This window comes from Emys orbicularis, chromosome 4, assembly GCF_028017835.1.
Source record: "Emys orbicularis isolate rEmyOrb1 chromosome 4, rEmyOrb1.hap1, whole genome shotgun sequence".
Taxonomy (NCBI): domain Eukaryota; kingdom Metazoa; phylum Chordata; order Testudines; family Emydidae; genus Emys; species Emys orbicularis.
Window position 1 is genome coordinate 126,229,375 of NC_088686.1, and position 20,051 is coordinate 126,249,425.

Sequence of the window (20,051 nt, forward strand, 5' to 3'; positions counted from 1 at the left end):
GGAGAAATACCTGGATCATCTGTCAGGCAGGTGGGCATGAGTCTGTCTGAGCATGGAAGGAGGCACTGAGGAGAAACTGAGTCTCCAAACTAGGCTCTGCACACGGTCAGGGGCAGCTCCAGCTTTTTTGCAGCCCCAAGCGGTGAAGGGGGGAAAAAAAAAAAGCCGCGATTGGCGGCATTTCAGCGGCAGCTCTACCGCGCTGCTGCATTCTTCGGCGGCCGGTCCTTCCCTCCGAGAGGGACCTGCCGCCAAAGACCCCGGACATGCCTCCCCTTTCCATTGGCCGCTCCAAGCACCTGCTTCCTGCGCTGGAGCCGGCCCTGCACACGGTGAGGCCCAGGTTCCACATGTCCAGTGGCAGGGAGTTCCACAGGACCCATTCGCAGTGCCGTCATCCTACGGGAGCATGGCCAGTATGTGTGGGCATGTCTCTGGGATCCCCGGGGGGACATATCCCATGGAGGCTAGGGTGATGCATTTGCAGGGATATGTGTGGCTGTACAGCCGTGTGGCTGTACAGCCAAGCAGCTGTGCTCCAGCTGGAATCTTTTCACATTGGCCCCCAGCCAAAATAAGCCAGGCTGCAATGGCTGGATCCCTCCAGACAGGTCAACATCCCTAAAACAGGGTGACCTCTGCTGGCCAGGGAGCGTTTTGAGACAACATGGCTATTTGAGTACCATAACGAGAGGGCTGTGGGGTGGCAACCTCGGCTCAGTGGATCGGGACTCAGGGACCCATCTCTGCCACCAAATCAGTGGGTGATCTCGGGTAAGTCGTTTCCCAACTCTCTGTGCCTCAGTTTCCCGTCTAAAACTATCTCTCTATGGGTTGTTGTTCAGATTGAGAGTTTTTAAGGGCAGGGACTGTCCCTCTGCACAGTGCCTGGTTCAGTGGGGTGCAGATCTCAGCTGGGGTGCTAGCACAATGCCATTGACAAGGTAAACGTTCATTCCTAATCCTGACTGCCACCCTGTAGGAGCCCCAAAGGGGCTGACAAACCAGCTAATCCCACAGGCATCAGAGCGAAAAGGGTGGCGCTGTTGGACGGAAACCCCTATGGTGCCAAAGCTACACAGGATCCATGACAGGAGCAGCTGGCTGCAACAAAACACCTGGGAATAGGACCCAGGAGTACTGACCTCCCCCACCCCCAACACCTCCCTTCTCAGGACATGTGCCAGCCTCTCCCTGACAGTGAAATGGGGAAAATTCCCCTGAAGACAAGGATGTAATCACTATTCCTAGCACTTGGCGAGCCTGCGATAGACAGGCCATCCTGCAAAGAGCTGTCAAGGTATAGAGACTCAGAGTGAGGAAGGGAAACTGAGGCACCAGGGGGAAGTTACTGGCTTAAGGTGGCCCAGGCCAGTGGCAGAACTAGGTCTCCACCTGGTGCTCTAACCACTGGACCACGCTTCCCCTGCAGGAGATGAAGCTGGCAGTGCCCATGTCCTAGGGGCAATGGCTGGGTGAGAGGCCCTGCCCTGATTCCTTCCATGTCCCTTCCATTGGCAGGTTGGCCCGCCTGGCGCTGCCCCTACTGAGACTGCTGGGAGCGGTGGATGGAGCCATTTAACACCTCGCACTCCAACCAGACGCAATCCTTTATACCAGCATCATGGCGGCCAGCCGTCCTGATCGCCACGGTGGGCATCGGGCTGCCCGCCAATGCCTTCATCATCTGGCTGACAGGGTGGCGGCTGCGGCGCCGGGGCCTGTCCGTCTTCATCCTAAGCCTGGCCACCTCTGACTTCCTCTTCCTCTCCACCACGGTCATGCAGATCATAGAGACGCTGCTGAATGAAACCTGGGTGCTGGGAACCCCCATGTGCCGCCTGCGCTACGTCCTCTCCGACTTGAGCTACCACTGCAGCCTCTTCCTGCTGGCCGCCCTCAGCGTGGACCGCTGCCTGCTGGTGCTGCTGCCCCTCTGGTACCGCTGCCACCGCCCCCTGCGGCTCTCCAGCTACATCTGCCTGGGCGCCTGGCTGGTGGCTGCCCTGCTCAGCATCAAGGGCTTCGTCTTCGCCAACGTCGTCCTGTATCCAGACGGGGTGCTCATCTGCTCCAGCGACCGGGGCGAGTATGAGGGGCCCCTGCGCCTGCTGGAGGTGCTGCTGGAGGGACTCTTCCCCTTCATCGTCATGGTGACCACCCATGCCGCCACCTTGTCCCGCACCTTCCGGCGCCACACCCGGTCCCCCAGCCAGTTCTACTGCATCGTGGCCGCCACCCTGTCGGCCTATGTGCTGCTCAACCTCCCCTTCCAGATCGTCCAGCTGCTCTTCCTGGCCTCCTTGGAGCATGAGTTCAACTATCGCATCTTCCCCTTCATGGTCTACTTCAGCTACCTGATCAACCTCAACAGCAGCATCAACCCTCTCATCTACATCTTCTTCGGCTCCAACATCTGCACGGGCTGCGGCCACCACATGACCTCCTCCCTTGCCACAGCCCTCACCGAGGAGCAAGGGAAGAGCCCCGGGGACACGCCCAGCACGTCCTTCTCAGCCTAGCCCTGCCAGCAAGACCCTGCTCTCCTCTCCCTCCATGGCCCAGCCCCTGCTCTGGCCCAGCTCCAGTCACCAGTCGAGTGGTCACTGGCTCCCCTGACTGGGCCTGGCCACAAGGAGGGGGGGTCTGTGCATGATTGTAGGTTCACTAGTGCAAAGCCTTGTGTAAATGGGTGCAAGGTGGAGCTTCGTCAGGCATAACCAGATCCAGGAAGCTACCAGGAGAAGTCACACCAGTGCCAAGGCCCAGTTTGCCCCATTTCCCCAGCCTAGGCAAGCTCCAGCGGGGACAGATCCTCAGCAGATGCAAACCAGGCCCAGCTCCACGCAGGTCAATGGCCCGGGAACACCACGCCCTAGGCAAGGCAATGTAAACACTGACGTGGCTGCAGCTGCCAACCCACAGGTGCCAGGAGACACTGCGATGAAGGGGACTCTGCACCTTTGGGCCTATTTGTGCTTGGCAATCTTGCCTTTCGGTGTGTCTCCAAGGTCACTGTGTTTTAATATAGTGGCTGTTCTGCACACTACAGCCAGATACCCAGCGCTGAGGGTACAGTTGCCCCCCTAGCTCTGTCCCCCTGGGCCCCTGCAGCCTGACTGTTCTGACCTGCTGAAAGCAGGCCCAGTCTCCTCTTAGCACACATGACTATGACACAGAAGCTGCAGCCCACGTGTATGTTGTGTGTATGTTGGGGGGGGGGGGGGGCTGCATCAGAACCACACACCTGAAGGGTCAGAATTAAGGCCATGGGGCTGCCAGGGGATCCCCACCTTCCCACACCCACCAGGGGGCAGGTACTGCTCCCCCCCCTACCATTCCATGGAGGCAGAACACACCAAAGAGGGCCACACCCCATGGCTTTAATTCTGACCCCTTGGGGATGTGGTTCTTTAATTCTGACCTTCCCCCCCCCCCACACACACACACACAGAGCTCCTCCCCAGTTTCCCCCAGCAGGGTGTCCAGTGTGTGGGCCTGGCTGCCCACCAGCACCTCCTGCTAGGGACTCAGAGCCACCTTTGCCCCCACCAGGCGGGTGGGGTAAGAGAGGTGCCCTGGAGATGCGCTGAGCTCATGTCAGCCCAGGGGCTCCCAGGTGAGTGACCGCAGGTAGGGGCATGGGGGATCAAGGGGAGAAGGGGTCCCCCTGCTGAGCAATCTCAGCCACACTGACACTGGGCTAGGGGGCTGAGAAATGCATTACAAGGTGTTGGAGGGGGAAGTCATTTTCTCCTACCCCCAGCCGGAGGCTCACCCACATTTCCAGGGAGCTGCCCAATTCCATGGCAAAAGGGGGATCCAGCGGGGGCCTTGGGATCCAGACCCCAGTTAGTCTGGATCTGCCCAGTGACGCCAGTAGGACGAGACAGGAGCTGTAAGTTCATTCCTGAAGTGAAGAATGAGGAAGCAGGACAACAGCAGCCATTTCCCACGCAGGCTACTGGCAGGAGTGATTAAACCCGTGACCTTGGGAGCTAAAAGCATAAACCTCTACTGCTTGAGCTAACCCCCTGCTTTCGGAGTGGAGGGGTCACTACAAAAAGTAATTTTCCCTCTGCTGATACTCACACCTTCTTGTCAACTGTTTGAAATGGGCTACCTTGATTGCATTGGCCTCATTAGCACTAGAAAAGTAATTCCTCCCCCCCCCTAGTATTCACCCCTTCTTGTCAACTGTTGCGAATAGGCCACTTCCACCTTAATTGAATTGGCTCATTAGCACTGACACCCCCCCCCCCCCGCTTGGTAAGACAACTCCCATCTTTTCATGTGCTATAATATATATATTCTGCTTACTGTATTTTTTCACTCCATGCATCTGATGAAGTGGGTTTTAGCCCACAAAAGCTTATGCCCAAATAAATTTGTTAGTCTCTAAGGTGCCACAAGGACTCCTCGCTGTTTTTGCTGAGACAGACTAACACGGCTGCCCCTCTGAAACCTGCCCCCTGCTCTGTTAGCACAGGTGGAGCAGGCCCAGCAAGCTCTAGCTAAGGCCCAGGCACCCCAGCAAGAGCAGAGCACCATGCAGAACGGGCCTGAGTCACAACAGCTCCCCGCAGTCCGACTCCACTCCCCTCCTTGGGGCCGCATTCTCCCCCCTGCATCCCACAGGCCACCAGTCGCCTCCTACAGTCACAGTTGCTGCAGCTTCACGTCCCCATCTCAGGGCTCCTTTTACACAGTGGTGCCAGGCTAGGGTGGGCACCCCATCTGTGTGTGTCCTCCTGGGCTGCAAGGAGACTGGGATTGTCCATTGCATTTGCTGTGCTGCCATGTCCAGCACCAGTGGATTTGGTGGCCATGTGGCTTGGAGTGACCAGTACAGATGCTGCTTGGCCACCTGCTGCATCCCATATGCTCTCAAGCTTTTGCTCTGCTCTAAGGCCGCTGTGCCAGTCCAGCTAGGGACAGAGTAGCGTTAAACCTGCTGTCACCCCAGGGAGGAGGCATCACACGCCAGTCGTGAAAAGGACATCCTGTATCTGACAGCCCACAGCGGGTCTGCCCCCTGTTGGCCCAGGCTCCGCGATGGGTGCTGAGACAGACCTGTGGCTGTACGTCCCGCGCACTCAGCGCCCTCCCCAGCCTCACGCATGTGTTCGTGTGATGTCACTTGTCCTCTTTTTGGTTTTATTAAATGTGTTCCTGGAGAGGGTGTCCTGTGCTTCTTTGGGGACCTCCGCAAAGGGGCGTGGAGAGCCGTGTATCTGGATTGGAGCCGGTGTCCCCTGGAGGGAAAAACCCCGGGTCCCATTCCCTGGTTCCCGGAGCCAACCAGTCCCCATCACACACTGGCCTCTCTCCCCCCCTGGTTTGACAGAGAGAGCCCAGAAGGGGATGCTCCATCTCCTCAGTCCCTGGGGTGGGGGGTTTCACAGCAGTCAGGCCCAGCCAGGGGCGGCTCTAGCATTTTTGCCACCCCAAGCATGGCAGGCAGGCTGCCTTCGGCGGCGTGCCTGCAGGAGGTCCCCGATCCCGCGGATTCAGTGTACCCGCCGCCAAATTGCCACCTAATCCGCAGGACCGGCGGACCTCCCGCAGGCAAGCCGACGAAGGCTGCCTGACTGCTGCCCCCACAGCGACTGGCAGGCCGCCCCCCGCGGCTTGCCACCCCAGGCACGTGCTTGGAGTGCTGGTGCCTGGAGCTGCCGCTGGGCCCAGCCCCCCATGGGGCTCCCCTGTGGCTCCCCTGAACTGGCCCATTCTCCCCCCCCCCCCCCACGGCATGTTGACCCATCGCTCCCGGCCCTGACCCATTCCCCCCATACTGGCCCGTCCCCCTCCCACTGTCCTGACCCATCACCCCATGTTGGCCCATCCCCGTTCCTCACCCCTCCTGTTGGCCCATCCCCATTCCCTCCTCCCCTCCACCCATCCCCCTCCTACTGTCCTGATCCATCCCCTCCCTCCCTAACGCATCCCCCCATGTTGGCCCATCCCCATTCTCTGCCCCCCCCCCGCTGGCCCTCCCCCTCCTACTGTCCTGACCCATCCCCCCATGTTGGCCCATTCCCATTCCCCACCCCTCCTGCTGGCCCATCCCCATTCCCTCCCCTCCCCGCCCCGCCCATCCCCCTCCTACTGTCCTGATCCATCCCCCCCCCCCTCACTGACCCAACCCCCCATGTTGGCCCATCCCCATTCCCCGCCCCCCTCCGCTGGCCCATCCCCACCTCCAGCTGAGCCCCCCCCCCAGCTGCTCGGGGCAGGGCGGGGCGGGCCGATCTCGGCGCAGCCAGTCCCAGACCCGGCCCGGCCCACGCAGGTGGAGGGAGCGGCCTCCCCCGCTACTTCCTGCCGGCTCGGCCCGGCGCCTCCATCCCCCAGGCAGCGGCCCCGACCGCCAGCCCCAGCACAGCCGTGAGTGCGGCCCCCAGGTGAGGGGGGCCGCCGGGGTTTGGGGGGGCCCTAGCCCCGGTTTGGAGGGGGCCCTTACTCCCGCTCTGGGGCGGGGTTGCGAGCGTTCCGGGGCGGCCCTAGCCCCGCGGGGGGTGTACAGGGAAGTGGGAAATGAAATCCTGCGGGTAAATGGTGAAATCGGGGGGGTGCACAGATTACAATGTGCTTCTCCCCTTCCCCCCCCCCTTCAGTTTCGGTCCCTCTGGCCGAGCAGAGTTCATGGCATTTTGCCCTCCCGTCTCCAGGGTGTGCCCCCCCCCCCCCCCCCCCCCGCGGCTGTGGCGGGGCGGGGGTTTGCCTGGCTGGCTCTGGGGCATGGCTGATTCCCTGGGCATCGGTTTCCGCTCCGGGTGGGAATCAGGCTGGGTTTCAGCCCGGACCCAATAGGCCCCTTTGCCCTACAAAGCTCTGGGGCTGGTAAGGGAGGAATTTTGGGTTATTTTGTGGGGAGGTCTTCACCCCTTGCCCTTTCCCATGGGCCCCATGCTCCTGGCTGTGCCCCAAGTAGTAGGATTGATGCTCCCCCCACATCCTGCAGATCAGAATCGGGGGGACCCAGCCAGCCCTACTGCCCACACAAGGCTCCAGCAGCAGTTTCTAGGAGACCTTGTCTCCACTTCCCAATTCCCCCATGCTGTGGCACTAGATACTTGGTTCACTTCCTGCTCTTTAAACTCTTGTATAACATGGCTGTGCTGTTACAGCTGCTGGGCTTCACCCCAGAGGCAGCTGCATCTTGGCATTGAGCAAGGGATCCTGTATATATAAAACAGTTGCGCTTCACCTCAGAGACAGCTGCCACTCAGCTTTGGGTGAAGGGTCCTGTGCTTATAAATCGGCTGCTGTGTCCTACCCCAGAAGTGGCTCTGCATTTCAGGCCTGGCCTCTCTGACTCTTACCCTCCCCCCACCCCCACCCCCAGCCATGTCGTTCCGGAAGGTTGTGCGCCAGAGCAAGTTCCGCCATGTCTTCGGGCAGCCCGTCAAGAATGACCAGTGCTATGATGACATCCGCGTTTCCCGCGTCACCTGGGACAGCAGCTTCTGTGCTGTCAACCCCAAGTTCGTGGCCGTGATCGTGGAGGCCAGCGGGGGAGGGGCCTTCATGGTGCTGCCAGTGCTCAAGGTGACTGGGGTAGCGGGGGGGCAGGAGCTGAGTCCTACCAGCTCATTGAACTGGTGACACTAATGTGCTTTGAGCCTCAGGAGAGATGGGAATGGGGAGAGCTGTGGTTAGCAGTGGGGGTGGAGGATGGGTCTGTGTGAGGGACTATTCTCCCCCATGCCCCCGGGTGTTTTCCCCCTGGCATTAAGGGGACAGTGTAGTTGGGAAGGTGATGTCCTGGAATTTTGTAGCTCACAGATGTAATGAGTTTGTTCTCAGCTGCATCACATGTGCATCCCTGCAAATACGTCCCTCCACTCCCCCCAAAAAATCAACAGGATTGCAAGTGTGTAGGAGGAGTCCAGGGCTGGGATAGCAGGGGGCTGCGGGTTGGGATGGAGGGGCATCAGCAGAGCTGTGGGGGGAAGCCCATGACTGGAATAGCAGGGGACTGCGGGTCAGGGTGGAGGGGCTCTGGCTGTAGATTGGGGAGGAATCTCCTGTGACTCTGCCCTTCTCCCCCAGACAGGGCGCATCGATAAGTCGTACCCCACGGTGTGTGGGCACACGGGCCCTGTCCTGGACATCGACTGGTGCCCACACAATGACCATGTCATCGCCAGCGGCTCCGAGGACTGCACCGTCATGGTGAGAGGGCTGGGGGCAGGGGTGGCCCTAGGTGGGGGAAGGGGTTGGGGCAGGGGCAGCCAGCTCCGTCTGGATTCTGTGTGATTAGCAATTTGTCTCCTCCCCGTGTGTGTCAGAGCATGCCCATGGTGGCAGGTGGAGCAGGTGCTTGTGTCAGCCAAGAGGGTTCTCTGGTGGGGCGAGGGGGTGCAGGCTTCCCACAGGCCCCCTCTAACCTCTGTGCCCTGACAGGTCTGGCAGATCCCAGAGAATGGACTAACACAGCCCTTGACAGAGCCCGTGGTGGCCCTGGAGGGGCACTCGAAGCGCGTGGGCATCATCACCTGGCACCCGACCGCCCGCAATGTCCTCCTCAGCGCAGGTACAGCCTCCCCTCCCCATGATTCTGTGTGTGGGGTGGGGCGGGGCAGGGCCCCTGCAGGGGAGCAAGGGGAGCAGGTGGGGCTATATGTGGAGGGCTCTGTACCAGATGACTGGCGGATAGTTAATGTAAAGCCTTGTTTGTTTGCTTTGGTTTTAAATGGCTCTGAAGCAATAAACCTAACTTCAATCCCAAGCAAATTAGTAAAGGACAGGATTAGCAGACGCATAGATGAACATGATATGTTGGAGAGAGTCAACAAGTTTTTTGTAAAGGGAAATGATGCCTCACCAATCTATTAGAATTCTTAGGGGCGGGGGTGTCAACAAACATGGACCAGATCTAGTGGCTATAGTGTACTTGGACTTTCAGAAAGCCTTTGTCAGAAGTCTCTCACCAAAGACTCCTAAGCAAACTGAATAGTCATGGGATAAGAGGGAAGTTCCTCTCATGAATCCGGAACTGGTTAAAAGAGAGGAAGTAAAGGGTAGGAATAAATGGTCAGTTTTCACAGTGAAGAACAGTAAACAGCAGGGCCCCCCATGCATCTGTACTGCGTCAGTGCTGTTCAACATGTTCATAAGTGATTTGGAAAAAGGGATAAACTGAGGTGGCAAAGTGTGCAGACTATACAAAATTACTCAAAATAGTTAAATCCAAAGCAGACTGTGAAGATTTACAAAGGGATCTCTCAAAACTGGGTGACTGGGCAACAAAATGGCAGATGAAATTCAATGTTGATAAATGCAAAGTAATGCCCATTGGAAAACATACTAACTATACATACAAAATGGTGGGGTCTAAATTAGCTGTTACCACTCAAGAAAGAGATCTTGGGATCACTGTGGATAGTTCTCTGAAAACATCCACTCAATGTGCAGCAGCAGTCAAAAAAAGCAAACAATGTTAGGAACCATTAGGAAAGGGATAGTTTGTCTTATTATCATAATGCCTCTATATAAACCTGTGGTATGTCCACACCACGAATACTGTGTGCAGCTCTAGTCTCCCCATTCCAAAAAAAAATATTAGAAATGGGAAAGATACAGAGAAGGGCAACAAAAACAACGAGGGGTCTGGACCAGCTTCCATATAAGGAGAGATCAAAAAGAGACAACTAAGGGGGAATATGATAGTGGTCTATTAAATCATGAATGGTGTGGAAAATAGGGAAGTGTTACCAACTTCTTCACATAACACAAGAACCAGTGGTCACCCAGTGAAATTAAGAGGCAGCAGGTTTAAAACAAACATGGGAAGTGCTTCACATAACACAGTCAAACCTGTGGAACTCATTGCCAGGGGATGTTGTGAAGGCCAAAGTATAGGTCCATCAATGGCTATTATCCAAGATGGTCAGGGACACAACCCCATGCTCTGGGTGTCCCTAAACCTCTGACTGCCAGAAGCTGGGACTGCACGACAGGGGATGGATCACTCGATAATTTCCCTGTTCTGATCAGTCCCTCTGAAACATCTGGTCCCCGGCAGTGGCTAGGATACTGGGCTAGATGGACCATTGGTCTGACACAGTGGCCATTCTTATGCTCTCTGGAGTGGGGACGGTGGGGGTGGGGAACAGTTCCCGCCCCCCGAGGCTGTGGTAATGTGGTGGTCGTGTGGAACATGGGCATGGCCGAGGAGCTGGGGGGGAGGGGGGAGCTGTCTCTGGGGGTTGGGGTGTGATGGACTGGTCCCCTCAGGCTAAAATAACATGGTGATTGTGTGGAACTTGGGCACGGCTGAAGAGCTGGGGGGGCTGTCTCTGGGGGGTCATAGAATCATAGAATATCAGGGTTGGAAGGGACCTCAGGAGGTCATCTAGTCCAACCCCCTGCTCAAAGCAGGACCAATTCCCAACTAAATCATCCCAGCCAGGGCTTTGTCAAGCCGGGCCTTAAAAACCTCCAAGGAAGGAGATTCCACCACCTCCTTAGGTAACGCATGGACCGGTCCCCCCAGGCTGTGATAACGTGGTGATCGTGTGGAACGTGGGCACGGCCGAGGAGCTGTACCGCCTGGACAGCATGCACCCCGACCTCATCTACAACGTCAGCTGGAGCCACGACGGGAGCCTCTTCTGCTCCGCCTGCAAGGACAAGAGCGTGCGCATCGTGGATCCCCGCCGAAGGGTGGTCGTGGCGGTACGGACCCCTCCGGGGCCCCCTGGTGTGGGCTGCAGATGGTGGGACAGACCCACCCTGGATCCCGGACCCCCAGCTCCTACATGATGGCCCCAGGTTCTCCCTCGCCCTGGCAGCATTGCCTGGGGGTTCCCCTCCCCTCCTGTGCTCTGCAGACCCATTCTGTCCCCTGGCTGAGTGTGGGGCCCAGAGGTGTTAGAAGCCTGATCTGGGGAGCGGGGAGTATTTAAAGGCACCAGCTGCTCCCATCAATGGGGGGTAAGTTTGTCACTGCCCCCTGGTGGTGGGGGTGAACCTGACTCCTTTACCCCAGAGGAGCTGAAGTTCCGGGGGTGCAGTTGGTTGGGGGGGGGGGGAAGCTGGTGGTGGGGGGAGTGTGTCAGTCCGTCCCTCACCCTGCTGTCCCCCTCCCTCCAGGAGAAGGAGCGTGCGCACGAGGGAGCGCGGCCCATGCGTGCTATCTTCCTGGCTGACGGCAAGATCTTCACCACAGGCTTCAGCCGCATGAGTGAGCGGCAGCTGGCGCTCTGGGACCCGGTGAGCTGGGGGCTTCATGGATACAGGGGGCAGGGGTGCCCAGGAGGGGAAAGCAGTGGATGTGTTATTCCTTGACTTTAGCAAAGCTTTTGATATGGTCTCCCACAGTATTCTTGCTGGCAAGTTAAAGAAGTATGGGCTGGATGAATGGACTATAAGGTGGATAGAAAGCTGGCTAGATAATCGGGCTCAACGGGTAGTGATCAATGGCTCCATGTCTAGTTGGCAGCCAGTATCAAGCGGAGTGCCCCAAGGGTCGGTCCTGGGGCCGGTTTTGTTCAATATCTTCATTAATGATCTGGAGGATGGCATGGATTGCACTCTCAGCAAGTTTGCAGATGACACTAAACTGGGAGGAGTGGTAGATAAGCTGGAGGGTAGGGTTAGGATACAGAGGGACCTAGACAAATTAGAGGATTGGGCCAAAAGAAAGCTGATTAGGTTCAACAAGGACAAGTGCAGAGTCCTGCACTTCTCAGTGGGGGAGGGATAGCTCAGTGGTTTGAGCATTGGCCTGCTAAACCCAGGGTTGTGAGTTCAATCCTTGAGGGGGCCACTTAGGGATCTGGGGCAAAATCAGTACTTGGTCCTGCTAGTGAAGGCAGGGGGCTGGACTCGATGACCTTTCAAGGTCCCTTCCAGTTCTAGGAGATAGGATAGGATAGGACGGAAGAATCCCATGCACTGCTACAGACTAGGCACTAGGGACTGAATGACTAGGCAGCAGTTCTGCAGAAAAGGACCTAGGGGTTACAGTGGACGAGAAGCTGGATATGAGTCAACAGTGTGCCCTTCTTCCCAAGAAGGCTAACGGCATTTTGGGCTGTATAAGTAGGGGCATTGCCAGCAGATAGAGGGATGTAATCGTTCCCCTCTATTTGACATTGGTGAGGCCTCATCTGGAGTATTGTGTCCAATTTTGGGCCCCACACTACAAGAAGGATGTGGAAAAATTGGAAAGAGTCCAATGGAGAGCAACAAAAATGATTCGGGGGCTGGAGCACATGACTTAGGAGGAGAGGCTGAGGGAACTGGGATTGTTTAGTCTGCGGAAGAGAAGAATGAGGGGGGATTTGATAGCTGCTTTCAACTACCTGAAAGGGGGTTCCAAAGAGGATGGATCTAGACTGTTCTCAGTGGTACCAGATGACAGAACAAGGAGTAATGGTCTCAAGTTGCAGTGGCGGAGGTTTAGGTTGGATATTAAGAGAAACTTTTTCACTAGGAGGGTGGTGAAGCACTGGAATGGGTTACCTAGGGAGGTGGTGGAATCTCCTTCCTTAGAGGTTTTTAAGGTCAGGCTTGACAAAGCCCTGGCTGGGATAATTTAGTTGGGGATTGGTCCTGCTTTGAGCAGGGGGTTGGACTAGATGACCTCCTGAGGTCCCTTCCAAACCTGATATTCTATGAGGGTCCCCTGGGATGGGAGGCTGCATGGCGCTGCCCCAGGGCGGAGTAGTGATGTCCTTGCCTCCCTGCAAGGCCCTGGATTGCCCCCACAGATGCTGACCCGCCATCTCCTGCTACCAGCAAGGCCAGGAGCCCAGCCCTGCCCCCCCCCCCCCCCCCCCAACCCACTTGGAGCCAGGGATCCATCATTGGCAGCTGTACTGGTGATAATGCTGGAGGGGGCAGCTGGGCTCCCTGATGGGCTCCCTGGTTGTTGTTGTTTTTTGGGGCGGGGGGGCAGTGGGGACAGTGATCCTGGAGGTAGGGGGCTGGAGGGAGGGGGGGGGCGGCAGTGATCCTGGAGATGCTGGCTTCCCCCAGTCTGTCCTCTATAAGGGTGAGATCCCTTCCTGACCCCAGAGCCCTGAAGTATGTCTGTAGGTAATATCTTGGCTTTGGTGGGGGGGAGGGGGTCTCAGGATGGGAGGGGTCTGGAGGGGCCTATCCTCTCCATCACCATCTCCTCCCCTCCCCATCCCACTGCAGGAGAACCTGGAAGAGCCCATGGCGCTTCAGGAGCTGGACTCCAGCAACGGAGCCCTGCTGCCTTTCTACGACCCCGATACCAATGTCATCTATGTCTGCGGCAAGGTAGGGGTCCAATCATCAGGGGATGTCATGCCCCTGCTGACCCCAGGCTAACGCTGTTAGGAGCAGCCTGTGGCCCCACAGGGAAGGGGCTGGGACCAGCTAGTGCTGATCCTTACAAGTAGAGGATGGGTGGGGGCAGGTGGCACTGCCCGTGTCCGTGGGGATTGGGTGGTGTGATGATGCCCATATGCTTCCCCCTTCCGCGCCCCCCCCCCCCCCCCCCCCACACACACACTCTCCTCTCTGCCTCCCTCTTCACCCACAGGGGGACTCAAGCATCAGGTACTTTGAGATCACAGAGGAGCCACCCTACATCCACTTCCTGAACACCTTCACCAGCAAGGAGCCCCAGCGTGGCATGGGCTGGATGCCCAAGCGGGGTCTGGATGTCAGCAAGTGTGAGATCGCCAGGTGCGGGCTTCCAAAACGGGGCATGTGGGGTGGGGCTGGCAGTGATAGAGGGATTGGGGGTGACTGGCGGGGTGGGGGGTGGCAGTGATCCTGGAGGTAGGGGGCTGGGAGAGGGAGGTGTTTGGGGGCAGCAGTGATCCTGGATGTAGGGGGCTGGGGGAGGGAGGTGTTTGGGGGCGGCAGTGATCCTGGAGATGGGGGCAATCTAGAGGAAATGGGGGGGGGTGACTTCTGCTCCGCTAACTCCTATGCTCCCCAACTGTGCAGGTTTTACAAGCTTCACGAGCGCAAGTGTGAGCCCATCATCATGACAGTGCCAAGGAAGGTGAGTGCCTGGCACGGCAGGGGGAGGGGAGTACTGTGTTTGGGAGTCAGACTTTGGGTGGGGAGCATCCCTGTTCTGTCCCGCTCCTTGGGAGCAGGGCTGGGTGCAGAGCAGTGGCTGTAGCAGGTCCGGTTGGAATGCTACTGCTGCCCCTTGGAGGAAGGAGCTAACTTCCCCCCCAACAAAGTTCTTTTCCAAGCCAGCGTCTTGGAGTTGGGGGAATCCCCAGCCTCAGCTGTTGCTGGCCATGGGGCTGCCCATAGTAGGGGGGCTGCCTCCTCCCCAGTGGCTGAGAGTTCCACAGGCTGGTGCTGCATGGCTGACCCCGTGTGTGTGTCTCCCTTGCAGTCGGACCTGTTCCAGGACGACCTGTACCCAGACACGGCTGGGCCAGATGCAGCCATGGAGGCCGAGGAATGGGTGGCCGGGAAGACAGCAGGTCCCATGCTGATCTCGCTGCGCGAAGCCTATGTACCCAGCAAGCAGCGGGACCTGAAAATCAGCAAGAAGAATGTGCTGCATGAGAGCCGCCCAGCTCCCGCCTCCAGCACCGGCAGTGCCACGCGCCTCAGTGCCACGGCCGCGCCCGCCACGGTGCCCAGCATCAGCATCAGCACCGCCCCCGGGGTATGTACAGCATCCCACTGCTGTCCTCACCTGGGTTCGAGCCTGCCCAGCCCCACCCTGTGACACGAGGTTGTGCTGTCTGGCCCCGCTCTGTGCCGCCGACCCGGGGCCGCTCCAGCCGGCCAGCTGGGAGTTGGGCCCCGGCGACGCGGCTGCTGGGGCCATGCTACCTGGGGCCAGGGGGCGCTGGGGGTGCTAGGGGCCAGTGACCACAGTGGGGACTGGACTCTGGTGGGTACGGAAGGGGTGGGGCCTCAGGGGGGCGGGGCTGGGGGGCTAGCCTCCCCATGTTGGGTTCACCCACCGCCCATGGGGTGGGGTCCTGGGCTTTGGCCCCATGGTTGATGGTCGGCCTGCAGGGAGGTGGGCGGGTGGGGGCTGGGCTCTGGCCCTGTGGCTGATGGTCGGTCTGTCTGTCTGCAGGGTGGCGGGCGGCTGGAGGAGGTGCTGCAGGAACTGCAGGCGCTGCGGCTGCAGGTGAAGGAGCAGGGTGAGCGTATCAGCAGGCTGGAGGAGCAGCTGAGCCGCATCGAGAATGGGGATGTCTAGGGTGGGGGGGGGCACGGTGCCCCCCTCTTTAAAGGGATCGCATAAACCAGGGTTTTGACTCTTCACCTCGGAGCTGCCAGTAACCCCCCCCCCCCGAGGTAAGGGGGGCCCTGGGCCCCGGGCCCCACTCCCACCTCTCCCCTTTCCGCTCTGCCACGGGGAAACCTCTCCCTTTTTTATATGGGTGACCAAAACACCCCACCTCTTAAAGGAGTGGGTGGTTCACACACACACACACACACATCCCTTGCCTTAGGCAGCATCGCTCCCTCCTGGAAGCTCCTCTTCCACTGGGCGGGGTCACTCACCCCAAGAAGCTGATGTGCTGGGGGGTGATTTCCTGCCTCTGTCAGCCCCATGGTGGGGGATGGTGCTGGGTTCAGCTCTGTGCTTTTCTTCCCAGCCCCATGCAGGGGCCCCTCTCTGCCTGCGCAACCCCCTCCCCTCCCAGCACACATTTAGAGGAGACAAACGCTAAGCTCCACCCCCATCCCCATCCATGCTGCTGGTGGAGGTTGGGTGCAGCCTGGCCCCACCCCCCTCTTCCTGTGCCTGTGGGAGCACAGGGGGCGAGATTGGTGGGTCACTGTGCTCAGCCCTCCCCTTTAAATCAGACTTGGGTCTGCCAGTGCAGTGGGGTCGGAGCAGGGCACGGGCCCTGGAACCCACCCCTGGTTTTATGTGACTGTGCTCTCTTCACTAGCCACGGGGGGGCAGTCATAGCAGGGACCATTCAGACCCAGCAAAGTGGCTTCTGCCTAGATGCAATTAAGGAAAGGAAAAAAACCACACACACAGCTCTGTGCAGGGCCAGATCTATATTTTCATTCCAAATAAAAGGTCTTTATAATAAACCCTTGGGCTGGGCGTGTCTTACTGTGCGCCTGTGGGCCCCATGCTCCAGCCACTGCGCCGGGGACTGGGTGCCAAGAGCTGCAGCAGCTAACCAGGGCCCTGCAGGGAAACGGGGGCAGAGGGGGACATGAGCAGGAGAGCTGGGTGGGGGGCAGACAGTGGGTATATACAAGGCAGGAGGGGAGACCTTTGTACCAGCAGTGGGCGCCTGATGCCCTGGGAAGGCAGCACCCATATAGCTGTGCTGAAAAGAAATGGTTTGCTTTGCCCATGTGGGCGTGTGTAACTCACTGCCACTGGACAGCACTAAAGTGCTTAGCCAGCTGCAAGGGCCTGCTCTGCTGGAGAATGAAAACAGGCAGTGCGTTGCCAGGGGCAGCCCCCCTCCTGCCACAGGTGAATGTGGTGGCGGGGGGACTAGAGCCTTCCTGCAGGGGCTGGTTATCCCAGAAGTGCCCACTTGGGGGCGTGGGGCTGTTGGGGGCAGCCGAGCAGGGAGGCGGTGGCAGGTGCCTCCTGATTTCATTTGTTGCTCAGGCTGAGCTGTTCCCCAGTCCCTAGGACAGTGGTCCCCAACCTTTTTGTGGCCAGTAGCACATTCAAGTTTTCAGAAGAGTGTGGTGGGCGCCAACGATTTTTCAAGGCTTATTTTGTATTTGTACATTAAATAATATGAAAAACATCATATTTAATATTACATAATATATGAATCTAGAGAGAAGCCGCGAGGACAGAGAACACTGGGCTGGGAACTAGGCGGGTCCCGCGCCTGCCGGGGACAGAGAACACCGCGCCCACAGCCTGAGTTCTGTCCCCGTCAGGTGCAGGGCCGTGGCTTCTCTCCCCTGCTGGGCACTAGGCGGGCACCATGGCGCCCGTGGGCACCGTGTTGGGGACCACTGCCCTAGGAGCTCTGGCACCATTTCCCCCTTTGGCTGACTTGTCTGTTGCAAGGAGAGCTCAGCTCCAGCCCCCAGGGCAGTGTGCCCCCACCAATGTAGCTGGCAGAGATGCAGTGGCTGGCAAGCATGTCATCCCCCTTTCTTCTCTCTCCCCGCCCCCCCAGCCCCTCAAGGCCATGAGAACAAGGGGAAGAGATGGCTTCCCACCCGTGTGCTGAGCTCAGGGTCCTTCCTGTCACAGGCGCAGGCAGGGGCCGTGTGGGGGAGACAGGAAACCAGTGGTTGGGGCTAACGAGCTGATACGGCAGCAGGGCTGGGGCAGGCAGGAAAGGAGGCTGCAGTGAGCACAGTGTGGTGCTGGGAGGGTGAATTCAAGGCCCATCTGCTGAGCCCTGCGCACTGTCTCTAAGCAGTAGCCCATGCCTCCCTTTTGGCACCCGGACAGAACCCAGCCATCTTACTTCCCCGGGGCAGCTACAGTTGTTTAACCCCCTGGGCAAGTCTGTCCTGTCCCTCTTCTGGACCTGTTAGAGCAGGGGTTCTCAAACTGGGAGTCAGGACCCCTCGGGGGTCGTGAGGTTATTACATGGGGGGTCGCGAGCTGTCAGTCTCCACCCCAAACCCCACTTTGCCTCCAGCATTTATAATGATGTTAAATATATTTAAGTGTTTTTAATTTATAAGGGGGGTTGCACTCAGAGGCTTGCTATGTGAAAGGGGTCCCCAGTACAAAAGTTTGAGAACCACTGTGTTAGAGGAGAACAGCCTGCTACAGCTACCCGTGCCTGTTCTGTGCCCAGGGGAAGAGATGTGTGGTGGTGGTTTGACCGGCATGGGAGGGGAAAAAGAGGAAATGAGCATCACCTCCCAGCTGCTGTCTGTGGGCACCATCTGCCTTGCGCTCTCTCTCTTCTCCCCTCCCCCCCCCCCCCCCCGGCAGCCGTCGGTCCAGAGGGGAGCCTGTGGGGGTGAGCTGATGGGAGGGATATGGGATGATTGTGGGTAGTTGAGCCCCAATTCCCTGAGAAGTGTCCTGTGCTCCACCCCAGCAATTTCCCAAAGGCAGCACCTGGAGGATCCTGGGCTTCCTCCGTGCCCTGCCTTTCTGCAGCTCCACCTTCCCCACATGGGCCAGGTTGGGCTGGCAGAGGGCACAGCAGGTCAGTTGTACCCCGTCCCCTGCCAGTCACTGGTTCAAATCCAGCCCTGCTCTGGTGGTAGTGGAGTGCCCCTCTACTGGCTTTTGGGCAACCCCCTTACATATGATGAGTTGGGTGGGCCTCGGTTCCTACGCCCTAAGCCTCAGGCACTGCCCAAATGGGTGGGATGGGCAAAGATGCCAAGGACCAAGCCCCCTTGCCCAGAGCTTGGGGGGGAGGGGGTGGGGGTTGGCTGCCTTCCCTGGACTGAATGAAACCTGTGGTCTATCAGCAGTTGAGGGCTTGGGGCTCGATGCAAATCAGGGCTGCACAGCCCTTGGCCGCTGTTGCAGCTGCTCCCCAGTGCAGCAGGCTGGATGGGCTGGCAGGAAACGCCCGCCCACGCCTGCGCGCCTCTGTTGCTCCCCGCCAGTCGCACAGTCCCCCATACTGCCGGGAGCTGCCAGCTGCCATCACCTTGCAATGGTAAGGACCCTCTCTGGGGGCTGAACCCCCACCACCACCCCCAGGGTAGGAGGGGGGAAAAACTCCAGGGGAGATGGGGGGCAAGAAGTTAGATGAGGTTAATGGGCTTCTTCCCCTAGCTCTGCCCCACCCGCCTGGCCCCAGGCTGAGCCAGGTATGTTTGGAGGGAAACTAGGGGGGGGGGGGGCAGGTTTCAAGCCAGGATGGGAATGGCCCGGGGGGGGGGGGGAGGGTAGAGATGGGCACCCCACACACACACCAACTGAGAACTCAACAGGGGCAGGGACTGGCCTGGGTCTGTGTTGCCCCAGGCTGAGGGTGACAGCTGGGGCTGGGCCCTCCCCATGCAGGAGCATTGGCAAAGGGGCACAGAGGCTGCCACCTGATAGCCTCCTGCCCCAAAGGGGAGGCCTGGCTGGAGCTGGACCTCTAGGGCAGTGGGGTGGAGTATGGGGTATCCTGACCCCTCCCCCATCCCTGCCCAGGCCCTGCTCCCAAGGTCTGGCACTCAGCCCAAAGTTTGCCCCCCCCTTCCCACCTAGGTGAAGGGACCATGTACCTGGGTGGGGGGGTTGCTTGTGCCTTTGTGGTGCCTCAGTTTCCCCCTTGTAAAATGGGAAGGAGATCCATTCCCGGGTCTGTGGAGGAAATAGCTGTGTAATGGCCACTTCTGCCCCTGCCATTCCCTGTGCCTCACCACAGGCAAAGGCTGCAAGGAAATCCCCATCCAGAACAGCATGGGTTGCTCTGTTAACATCAACTGGCTCCCACCAAACCCACTGCTCCCTCCCCTCCCCTGATCGCTGGTCTGCTCCTCTTCCCCCTCCCCCGGCTCCCTATTAACTGTCCCTCCCCATGGGAGCTGCTGCTAGCCCTCAGGAGCTGCTCTGGAAGTGGGGCAGGGGGACCATAATCCATAGCTCTTAAACATGAGGGGAAGGTGCCAGTGCTTGTGCTGTACTCCCCAGCTTTGACTAGAGGCATGCTGAGGGGGGATTAGTTGGAGCAGCTTGGCAGGCTGTGATATGAGATATGTCCCTGGGGGACCCTGAGCCCTGCTCCCCCCCTCCAATGCATGTGTGCCTGGGGTGCATGAAGGCACCAGCCTGCCTGGTTTCAGTGCTGAGTTCTGCAGTAGTCGGGCAGGAGGGGTGTCTTGCCCTGGGGCGTGGCCATGCTGTGGTGCCATAGATGCATAGCTCAGCAGTGGCACGGCAATCAGGGTAGGCAGCTCCTAGTTGCTGTTGCAAAGAGAAGCTGTTGGCCTGAGGCCCAGCGAGCGCCAACCTGAGAGCAGCGAGCATCAGCCAGGGCGTGCTGGGGCATTGCTCAGAAGGCAGCTAGGTGGTTGCATGGCAGAGAGGAGGGTACCTTGGCGCTTCTGCTCCTGGTTGGCAGCGGGTGAAGTTTAGTCTCTCCCTGCCCAGGAAGAGCATGAGCCAGCACGGGGCACCCTGCTCTTGGCTTGACAGTCTTCGGGCCATTTCCGGTCCATGG

The 20,051-nt window shown here is 58.8% G+C and overlaps 2 protein-coding genes across 3 annotated transcripts; both read left to right on the top strand.

The window, feature by feature from the left end:
* Positions 1–1,568: 1,568 nt before the first annotated feature.
* LOC135877145 (probable G-protein coupled receptor 152) lies at positions 1,569–2,522 on the top strand. Its single transcript, XM_065402492.1, has one exon. The coding sequence runs from the start codon at positions 1,569–1,571 to the stop codon at positions 2,520–2,522; it is 954 nt and encodes a 317-aa protein (XP_065258564.1).
* A 4,828-nt stretch (positions 2,523–7,350) lies between these two features.
* Positions 7,351–15,172, top strand: CORO1B (coronin 1B). 2 transcript variants are annotated; one of them, XM_065402491.1, is made up of 10 exons: positions 7,351–7,551; positions 8,056–8,178; positions 8,410–8,539; positions 10,502–10,683; positions 11,101–11,220; positions 13,156–13,260; positions 13,526–13,671; positions 13,939–13,996; positions 14,345–14,632; positions 15,047–15,172. In XM_065402491.1, the coding sequence occupies exons 1-10, from the start codon at positions 7,351–7,353 to the stop codon at positions 15,170–15,172; spliced, it is 1,479 nt and encodes a 492-aa protein (XP_065258563.1). The 2 variants fall into 2 exon arrangements, with proteins under 2 accessions (XP_065258563.1, XP_065258561.1); XM_065402489.1 differs by having other exon boundaries at positions 14,345–14,623.
* The last annotated feature ends 4,879 nt before the right edge of the window (positions 15,173–20,051 follow it).

Excerpts from the sequence above, each read along its gene's own strand:
- LOC135877145 (XM_065402492.1), top strand. The coding sequence starts at position 1,569 with ATGGAGCCATTTAACACCTCGCACTCCAACCAGACGCAATCCTTTATA.
- CORO1B (XM_065402491.1), top strand. The coding sequence starts at position 7,351 with ATGTCGTTCCGGAAGGTTGTGCGCCAGAGCAAGTTCCGCCATGTCTTC. Across the intron at positions 11,221-13,155 it reads AGCTGGCGCTCTGGGACCCG|GAGAACCTGGAAGAGCCCAT; the intron begins GTGAGCTGGGGG and ends ATCCCACTGCAG. Across the intron at positions 13,997-14,344 it reads TCATGACAGTGCCAAGGAAG|TCGGACCTGTTCCAGGACGA; the intron begins GTGAGTGCCTGG and ends TCTCCCTTGCAG.